This window comes from Arachis hypogaea, chromosome 13 (assembly GCF_003086295.3).
Source record: "Arachis hypogaea cultivar Tifrunner chromosome 13, arahy.Tifrunner.gnm2.J5K5, whole genome shotgun sequence".
Lineage (NCBI taxonomy): Eukaryota > Viridiplantae > Streptophyta > Magnoliopsida > Fabales > Fabaceae > Arachis > Arachis hypogaea.
In genome coordinates this window covers 4,046,516-4,056,940 of record NC_092048.1, presented here as the reverse complement: position 1 = coordinate 4,056,940, position 10,425 = coordinate 4,046,516, and the positions used below count along the sequence as shown (strand labels likewise).

Here is a 10,425-nt window from a genome sequence, read left to right as displayed (position 1 = left end):
AATTAATGTATCATTGTCTAAAAGAACAGTTATTATAAAAAATAATTATACTCCATGTCTATTAAAAAAATAATTTTTAATTATTTATTAAAAATACATATTATAATTAAAACATATATAAATATATTCGTGAAACAACACATATAAATTAATTATGTTACATTTATATAAAAAAAATATTAGCCATTAAATTAGATAATTATATAATATATATTATAATACATATTGAAAACATCCATACACACATGTATATATATGGTAGCAATTTTTTTCTGATATGAATATAGTATTTTTGTATATAAATATATTCAAATACATAATAAATAATTTGATAACTAATTATATATATAATATTTTTGTATTAAACAAAGTAAAAAAAAGAAGATATGACAAACTATATGAAAATCTGGAAAGATTCTACAGTTAGCTTTGAAAAAAAAAAGGCTTTAATTTTTTTGTTGCCATTTTCTTTTCGGCTGTGGTAACTGTTATTTTTTTGGGCTTGGTCATAGTAACTGATTCAATCATCAATCAAGAAATGATTTGGTCTAGACCATTGGATTTTTGTTATTTAAATGGGCTTACCCACCAAAAACTTCTTCCCCATATTTTCTTTTGTTTATTATTATTCGTTATTTTATTATACTTGATTAAAAAAAAAAAAAAAAAAACACAAAACCCTAATCTAAACCCTAACTTTTTCATTCAGCTATAAAAGCTTTATATCTCCTCTGCTTTTCTTAGGTCAGTTCACTTCGTTTGCATTTCGCCGTTCACTGCTTCCAACTTTTTGAAGATGGCTCCTCCTAGAGGTAACTGAAGTTATTCCCATTCTCTGTTTAGGGTTATCTTTCCATTGATTCATTCCTCAGAACAAGTCTATTGCATTTGTAGCTGAATGTGTCAACTTTCATTGTTACTTTTTGGCTTATTTGAATACAAACTTTGGATTTTTAGCTCATTGAGACCGTTTTTGAGTGTAGAACTGAAATGACGTTAGGATATTTGGGAAGTATTTTAGTGTCTTGAAGAAATTTCATTCTTGTTGGTAGAAGAGTTTAGTTATGTAGTGACATTTCTTTTTCCTTTGTTTTGGTGTTTGAACTGTTTGTTTCGTGTTTTTATTGGTAGAAGAGTGTAGTGGAGTAGCAGCATTCCTTTTATTTTGTTGATAATGGTGGTTGATTTTGTGCAGGTCGTGGTGGTGCTGGAGGAGGGTTCAGGGGAAGAGGTGACAGAGGAGGTAGAGGGAGAGGTGGATTTGGTGGAAGAGGAGGAGATAGAGGCACCCCATTCAAAGCAAGAGGTGGTGGTAGAGGTGGCCGTGGAGGAGGAAGAGGTGGAGGTCGTGGTGGTGGAAGGGGTGGAATGAAGGGAGGGAGCAAGGTTGTGGTTGAGCCTCACAGACACGAAGGGATCTTCATTGCCAAGGGAAAAGAAGATGCCCTGGTTACAAAGAACATGGTTCCTGGTGAGGCTGTTTACAACGAGAAAAGGATTACTGTGCAGGTAATTTTTCTTTCTCATCTTATAGCATTATGCACGCATGATTTCAAATGATATATTATGTGTATGTGTATGCACTTGTGTGTTGTATATCATGATAGTAATAGTGATAATAGTAATATGCTGACAATGAAATTGTTATGATATGCAGAAAGAGGATGGTACAAAAGATGAGTATAGAGTTTGGAACCCTTTCCGATCCAAGTTGGCGGCTGCCATCCTTGGTGGGGTTGACAACATATGGATTGTAAGAAAATTCATTTTGTTAAAAGACTTCTTATGTTGTTGCTGTGATTCTAATTAGTAACTTCATATCTAATTTATTTTGTATGGTTTATGTCCAATAAAGAAACCTGGGGCCCGAGTCCTCTATCTTGGAGCTGCTTCTGGAACAACAGTCTCTCATGTGTCTGATGTTGTTGGACCGGTATAAAGCAATTCAGATTCTGATAATATTTACATGTATGGTCTTGAGAGATGCTTATATAATATGTTCTTTGTATGCAGACAGGAGTTGTGTATGCAGTAGAATTCTCTCATAGAAGTGGCCGTGACTTGGTCAACATGGCAAAGAAGCGTACCAATGTTATCCCCATTATTGAAGATGCTAGACATCCAGCCAAGTACAGGATGTTGGTTGGCATGGTTGATGTTATATTTTCCGATGTTGCCCAGCCTGATCAGGTTTGATCTAAGTTTCACAATAAATCGATGTACTTCTACCTCTATGTTGCTATATAGCCATGTACAGTATATATGTCTTTGTTCATTCAATTGTTTGGCTGTTGAGTTTCGGGTGGTTCCTTCACATCAATTTTGTGTCTCTGCTTATTCTGAGCTTTTGCATTTGTCTTTGTTACCTGTTCTCCTCTAACTTAAGTAGTGCTATTCTGCATTTCTTTCAAGTTATTTCATATACTTGCTATTGTTGGTAGTCATTGTTCTACTTGGCTGCTATCGTGTGGATTTCAATTGTGTTAGATTTTAAACATTGATCCGCTGAGCAAACTTTTCTTTAATCTATATTTATATTGTATCCCCTTTGATTTAAAACATATTTAGAGGCTTTCAGTTTTCACTAGAGTTCTTCTGTGAATGGAAAATGTTTATCTAATGTTGTTTTGTACTGCTCAATATTGAACTTATCTTCTGACCCCAAGATATATTGGTTATTCCATTCAAAATTTCTTAATCTGTGCTATGATGAGTTAACTCGGATTCCCCTTCAGGACATCATGGATGATGCAGACCCGAGTTTCTGATGCACATAAGTAAATTTAAAAAAAAATGCTTGATTTGTTGTATTATTTAATTATTTTCAATTTTGAAATGAGTTATCAGACAAGTTGGTTTTCATTTGCTACATGTTTTTCCTGTTGTGTCAACATAGCATAGTCACTGTTGGATTAATGTGTTTGTTCATCCATGCGATGTTAAATTGTGCATTTATTTACATTTCAACCTTTGCTGGAGACATGCTGTGAAAGAAGTGTTCTCCATACACTTCCTCCCAGCTCACAAAATCGAATCCAGTCCAAGGATTATTGTCCTTTATGCTATTTGGTGTGTAATGCAGGCAAGGATATTGGGGTTGAATGCTTCATACTTTCTCAAATCAGGAGGCCATTTTGTTATTTCAATCAAGGTTTGTTCCGAAATTTAATATTGCTCTTGTATGCTTCTATCAAGTTTCATCACAAATTAAGACATTGTGTAGTATAAAGAATCAAGCTCATCATAAGAGTCTTCGATCCGGTGTTATACCAAATCATCTTCACTTGATTTTATTGTAATATGTTCAGGCAAACTGCATAGACTCGACGGTTCCGGCAGAGTCGGTGTTTGCCAGTGAAGTGAACAAGCTGAAGGCAGATCAATTCAAACCCTTTGAGCAAGTGACACTTGAGCCATTTGAACGTGATCATGCTTGTGTTGTTGGTGGATACAGAGTGCCTAAGAAGAAAAAAGATGCTGAGTAGATTTGCTTGAAAATTGTATGCATTGATATCAAATTTTCCAGTCACATTAGATTTTCACTGTGTTAATTTTGTATTATTGACTAAGAAAGAATATGCGCTCTTTTTGGTAGTATTTATGCTCTTTTTGGTAGTATTTATGCCTTGGCAATGTTTTGATGAGAATATGTTTTGATTTTACTTTTCATCTACTTTCTTAGGTAGGTTATATAAATTCGGAATATGCTTTCAATATAATATAACTATATTAGTGAGTGTTATATGAATCTTGAAATAGTATCAGACCATATAATGATATAAAAGAAAAAGTAGAGTGATGATTGGACACTTCTCTAAAGTTCAAATATTATTTCTATATTTATAATCATAGGATTTTACTGAAAATCTTCGCAGGTTACTATAGAAAGGTGTTGTTTGATTTGTGAACCTATCAAATGTATTGGTTCCTTTTGTGATCAACTCGTTAACCATATAAATTCCAAACCAATCCAACATTTAATATATTGGGTTAGGCTAAAGTTTTGGGCTAAAGTTTTGGTTTGTATTTATAGTGAAACAAATTTGTATAATATGATTCCAGCCTGATAAGGATTTTGGTCCGATTGATTTTTGAATTCTTTTTAAGATTTGTTCATCGACTTGTCCAAAAAAAAACAAAAATTTTGTTCACCGAAAATGCAATTGTATCCCAACCGAAGCTTGATCATATTTAAATTGTATGCTAATGTAATTTTTTAGGACACGTGATGTACATTGTCAACCCAAAATATGAATGTAGTGTTTAGGTTAAACATGTTTAAGTCATAATATGTTTATCAACCGCATTTAATTTTGGTGGGTTACATGTTATGGTAGCTTTAAAAAGTGTATTCAGTTTGCGTTTTTATTTTTTATTTTTAATTATAGTATTCTTTTGTATTTAGAATCTTTTTCATTGTTCTTTTTTTCTTTCACAAAATTTTAAAAACATAAAATATTAAAAATAAAAAATAGAAATTGTTACGATGGGTAACCGGAGATTATTGGGTTGGATTAGTTTGGCTGGCTCAATCGTCAGAATGAGGAAGTATTCAAGCGGATTGATGATCCAAGGCTCCCGTCCGACTTCGGTATGAGAAAATGGGAGGTGGTACCTGCAAAGACACTCCGATGCCAAAGTCAGCAAAGGGAGCAAAACAGATTTAGAGAGTATTGAGATTTAGTGATATCTGAGAAGTGTCAGTGTATTTATAGTGGTGAACTCATAACCACCGTTGTAGTAGTTCTGCCATTTAAGGTGGATAACCGTCCCTTTATCTTAGGGAGGTTGAGATATGGCTCCTGGAAGTGGTTAGAGAGATTTTAGGGGCAGTTACTCATTTGAATGGGTGTTTATCTGCCAGCTAATCCTCGTCCCGACTTCTTTAGGGTAAGTCGTGGTAAGGACTGACTTCGTAGGACGAAGGTCGGTGTAGGGCAAGACTCAATCCTTTGGATTGGGCCTTTCGTTTGGACCTGTGCCTTATCATTGGGTCAGGGTATGAACAGAAATAAAAACCAACTTCACCCTAATATTTCTAGCTCAAACGAGAGGTAAGGTAGCACATTATACTATGCATGTATAAAATAGTCTAGGAAAAAAAAAGAGCACGTTACACAGTAATAGAAAGATCTTATCATATAAGACAAACGAATATGATATAAACTTACAAAAAGATAGTAAAATTAGATCAATTGAGTTTTGACTAAGTTGCCCATTTCGATCTGATTGGTAAGCCATGCATTTCAGTGATAATCACCATTAAAATGTGCATGATTGATTATACCTAATAATGCTATTATATCTGATTCATTACAATAACCATGCTATAGTAGTGCACAATAGAGGCATAAGCCAAGAAGATGAAGCATTTGATGATTATAATTATAATAATAGTAGTAAAAGGAACATGCAATCCTTTGATCAGATCAAAGGTCCATATCTCTCTTAAATAGTGTTTGTTTTTAGAGATTAAGAGTAGAGGATTGGAATTTAATATTATATTTGATGGTTAAAAATTAGAATTAAAATTTTAATCTCGAAATACAAAATTTTAATCCTTTCAATACATCTAAAAAGTGGAAACACAATATTTCTTTTAAAAAATTATCCTAATTTAACTTTTAAAATTTTAAATCTATCCTTTAATCTTTATATTTATCTTAAACTAAACATAATACTGAGATATATCTCACTTTAGTACATCTTACACCAAATACAATATAGAGACTTAATTTAATCTCTGTCTCTTAATCTATATTTTCTAGTCTCTTAATCTAAGTCTCCCTTTCAAACGCAGTCTTATAGTTCTATGTTAAATCTTGCTTTAATGCCTCAAGGAATTACCTTACATACTAATCATGAAATGGAAAACTTTATTGACTACCCAATTAGAGCTAGGATTTCATACAAGAAATATCTTAGGTTACACTCCATCATGATATCATAAAAAACTAAGGAAGTAAGACATTGGTTGCATTTCTAAACTAAAGAATGCCAAGAACAAATGTTCCTTCTTAGTGCTAACTATTATGTTTTCTTAATTAGGAGAAAGTTAAAAGTACTATGCATGCCGACAGAACCCAAAGATTCAAAGATATTTTAAGGTTTTGTTCTTCCCCTTAAAAATTGAAGAATTCAAACATGATGGAACTTTTATATGACTTTTTCTTTTATGAAAATGTACTTTTTTTAGTTTCTGAGGAAAAAAAATGAACTATATATTTTATTTATTTATTTGAAATTTTGACCTCTTTAGTAAGGGTGTTATCGGTTCAGTTTGATTCGGTTTTGGACCAAAAACCAACCGAACTGATCTATTCGGTTTTTACAGAATACCAATCAATCAGTTTGCTGTTTGTGTAACAACCGAACCGAATCGAACTAAAAACGGTTTGGTTCGGTCAGTTTTTTTGTTTTTAAGTCCTAACTAATAGAAAACTAATCTCAGTAAAACAATGTTCAAAACGATCAATAAACTGAAATAACATTACATTACATTTAAATTTAACACAAATTCAACTCATTCCAACAACTAAACATAAAACAAACACATTTGTTAAGTCTAAAATTTTCATTTCAATGCATCACTAAGCCACTTTTTCGGTTCGGTTCGATTTCTGCCTAACCAACTAAAAACCAAACCGAACCGATCGGTTTAATTAAAAAAAAAACTAAAAAAACCAATTTTTTTGGTTTTCTATTTGGTTGTTCAGCTCGATTTTGCGGTAAATTTCGGTTCGGTTCAGTAACTTACACCCCTACTCTTTAGATATGTGTGTTTTGTGTGTCTGTGTAGGGGAAATATTTTTGTAGTCTTTTACTTTTGGTCTCAAAAGAATTGAAAACAAATCGCCCTCAACCTCTTTTGTCTTTATATATGTCTTATAAGGCATAATCAAACTATAATGAAGAAAATAACTAAAAAACTATAGCTAGTGATGTAAGTCTTAAATCCATATCTATATCTATATTTATATCTATATTATTATTTATAAAGCAAATTCCTTTTGTAATTATGTATGGTGTCTAAATTTCTTGTACTTGTTTGTTATCATTTCAGTTAATTTTCCTATTAAAGTTTGGTCTTAAAAATAAATTTTATGTTTATGCTAAAAAAGTTCCACTAATTAAAATAAAGGGATCAATAATTTTTAAATCAATATTATTTGTTACATATTTTTTTAAATAAACATTGTTGTTAATATTATCAGTAAACTATCTTATGATAATAATATATACAACTTTTTTAAAAGATAGATGCTAAAAATATCTGTCTCACAATATATGTAAATAAATATTCAATAACAATCTTTTTGAAGTAGCAATGGATGTAGTACTCTTTTGAATATATGGACAAGATATAAATTATTCCTTCTTAACAATAAATGCAAAATGAAAAAATAATTTATTTTAGGGGTGAGCACGGGTCGGTTTGGTTCAGATTTATGGTAAAATTAGAACCGAATTGATCAAAATGTAATTGGTTCGGTTAGGTTCGGATTTGCATTTTTTTGGACATGTATCCAAATCAAACCAAACCGATTAAGAACGGATTGGTTCGGTTCGGATAATTGGGTACCCGATGATTTTGAAATTCATAAAAAAAAAACCAAATTTTTATCTTAAAAATTCAACAAGTACAATAAACATGTAGCATCAATAGAAATAATCCAAACATGTTAAACACTAAATACATTAAAAACTAAACTCATTAAAATCCAAACATATTAATAATGAATAATTATTATCTAATGAAAAAGCCATATATATTTTTTATTTAATTAATATATGATCGGGTTCGTGAGTTGGTTCGAGTTCCGCACCCCCAAAATTGATACCCGAACCAATTACTAACAAAAGTCATCGGTTTGGTTCAGATTGAACCCGATTACCCGTTGATTTCAAAACCAATTTAATTGGTTTAATTTAGGTTCATACGAGTAATCGGGTACCCCTACCCGTGCTCACCCCTAATTTATTTAACATGAAAAGAAAAACTAAGATGAACAATGTGATTACCTCAACATAAAGGATACAACTCATTTTATTGAATTTTTATATGATAATATTAAATATGCTTGTATTTTAATGTTATTATGAGAAAGCAAATATTTTTTAAAAAAAATGACTACAAAAATGAGTATATTAAAAAAACTGGTGACGAAAACAATTGAGATTTGAATCTATCATATATGGACAAACAATTAAATCTAAGCCACTAAATCACATAATATTTTTTATTTTTTCAAACTCATATAATTAGGTTTGGACGGTGGTGGTCTTTAATATAATAATATCCTTGAAATAAATGTGTCTCCTCTCCTATATCAGTTAAATCGTTTCATATGATTTTTTCTACTCTTGCTAGGTTAGAACTCACTCTAGCTATAGCTACCTTATCTGAACAATTAATGTAGAAGTGGGGTGAAAAATTGAAGAAGATATGGCTTGATTTTGACAATTGCTTATTAATTAATAACCTATAAATAACTATATGTCTAGATTTGGAACACAACTAAATTATATAATGAATGAGAAAATCATTTCAGAATTTATAAAAAAAAAAATTCTTAATTTTATAATTTGAAGATACATAAATTTTTAACTAATTAAAAATATAAAAATATCTCTTATTTTTTAAAATACAAAATATTTAAGTTCATCTATCTAAAATATATAAAGACAAATAGATTCTTCAAACAGACTTAAATGTCTCGCATTTTGAAAAAGTAAAACGTTTTTATATTTTTAATTAGTCAAAAACTTATTTATCTTCGATAAAAAATCAAAAAGTTATTTGTTGTTTTTTCAAATTTATATAAAATTAAGTATTTAACTTGATTTGAGTTAGATTAGGTAAAGTTTCATAAATTATGAATATTGATAGTTTACACTTTACACCAACGAAAAATTATTAATATTAGCAAAAAATTAAAATTGTGATTTGTCATTATATTAAAAATGTTTAAAAAAATCACTTCATCTTTTTTTTTTAAATATTGTTTTAACTATTTTAATACACTAAAACTTGATATATAAAAAAGTTAAAATGTAAAAACTAACTATAGTTGTTTTGAAACGGAAAATATAATAAATTAGTTTTATTTTTGTTGCATCAAAATTTAAAAAATGTTTTAATATAGGAGAATAGTTTTTAAAATTGGTTTCTCAAGAAAAAGACAAGAGAGGATGTTGATGGAGTACTTTCCATGAATGGAAGAGGAGCTTCCACGACTGCAATGTCTTAAACCTCGTACATCATGCCGACAATTTATGTTCTCTTCCAAAAGCATTGCAAAACCCTACTTTATTTTATTTAATCTTCTCTTCTTTTTACTATACATTTTTTTTAATGCCCAAATCATTATCATTATTGTCACAAAGTGCTATAAATACGAGTCGGATAAAATATGATATTCACAATTATATTTTTTTTTATATTTTAGAATTTGATAGGATAAAAATTAAATTATCATAAATTAAAATTTTTATTTAATAATTTATTATTAATTAAATTCTTAATATTTATTTTATATAAATTATTTTATATATAAAATATAATTTAAATTCTTAATACTTATTTAAATAGATAAATAAACTAATCACTCGAATTACTTAAATTATATCTTTATCAATATAGTTGAATATATAATGCTACTAACGCCTTAGATGCCGTTGCAATTAACTGGCGGTTGTTATTTTAAATGATAAGTTTTTTTTTTTTAAAAGATTAGGTTTTAATATTAATAGTTTCTTTAGTAAGAATACTTTATTTTAATTTACATCAGAAATATTAGATAATTAATATTTTTATATCTGAACCAATACTAATTTTTCAATTTTTTTTTCACTAAAATTCTTATCCCTTAACAGTTAACATTTCTCATTTTATATTTCCTCTATATATTTTGAATATTTCATATAGGTTTAACTTGAAAAAAAAAAAACACCCTTAAAATATGTAATTACTACGCTTTTTCGGCCTTTTTTTTTGTTATAGTTGAGGACATATATAGATGGATATTTGTTGTTAGATTAATCAAGCTCTAGATTTCTGCTTATTCATTTGTCATATTGCATGAATTATTTAACTTGTTTTCTACCAATAACTATTAATTAGTTTTTGAGTATAATATCTCTATTATTTATTTGAGAATAGTAGTATATATTTGTAGAATATAATGTGCCTTAGAAAATACGAAAGATTAAAGAAATATTAATTAGTTGATAATTTATTGATCAACTAAGAAAAATGAATAGGGGTAAGTACGGATAGTGGGTATCCGATTACTCGTCAGAATCCGAACCAAACCAATTAAATTGGTTCTGGAATCAACAGGTAATCGGGTCCAACCCGAACTAAACCGATGATCTTTATTAGTGATTGGTTCGAGTATCGGTTCTGGAGGTGTGAAACCCGAA

At 29.7% G+C, this 10,425-nt stretch overlaps 1 protein-coding gene and 1 non-coding gene across 2 annotated transcripts; both read left to right on the top strand.

The window, feature by feature from the left end:
• The first annotated feature begins 672 nt into the window (after nucleotides 1-672).
• On the top strand, nucleotides 673-3,618 carry LOC112736569 (rRNA 2'-O-methyltransferase fibrillarin 2). The gene is made up of 7 exons (XM_025786077.3): nucleotides 673-812; nucleotides 1,196-1,509; nucleotides 1,658-1,753; nucleotides 1,856-1,933; nucleotides 2,014-2,190; nucleotides 3,083-3,151; nucleotides 3,309-3,618. The coding sequence occupies exons 1-7, from the start codon at nucleotides 797-799 to the stop codon at nucleotides 3,483-3,485; spliced, it is 927 nt and encodes a 308-aa protein (XP_025641862.1). The 5' UTR covers nucleotides 673-796; the 3' UTR covers nucleotides 3,486-3,618.
• On the top strand, nucleotides 2,702-2,772 carry LOC112739683 (small nucleolar RNA snoR60). The gene has a single exon (XR_003170619.1). It is a non-coding gene; the product is annotated as a small nucleolar RNA snoR60 (small nucleolar RNA).
• Nucleotides 3,619-10,425: the final 6,807 nt, after the last annotated feature.

What these genes read in the sequence shown, in the direction of transcription:
- LOC112736569 (XM_025786077.3), top strand. An exon ending in ATGTTGCCCAGCCTGATCAG is followed by an intron (nt 2,191 to 3,082) that starts GTTTGATCTAAG and finishes TGTGTAATGCAG; the next exon opens with GCAAGGATATTGGGGTTGAA. An exon ending in ATTTTGTTATTTCAATCAAG is followed by an intron (nt 3,152 to 3,308) that starts GTTTGTTCCGAA and finishes TAATATGTTCAG; the next exon opens with GCAAACTGCATAGACTCGAC.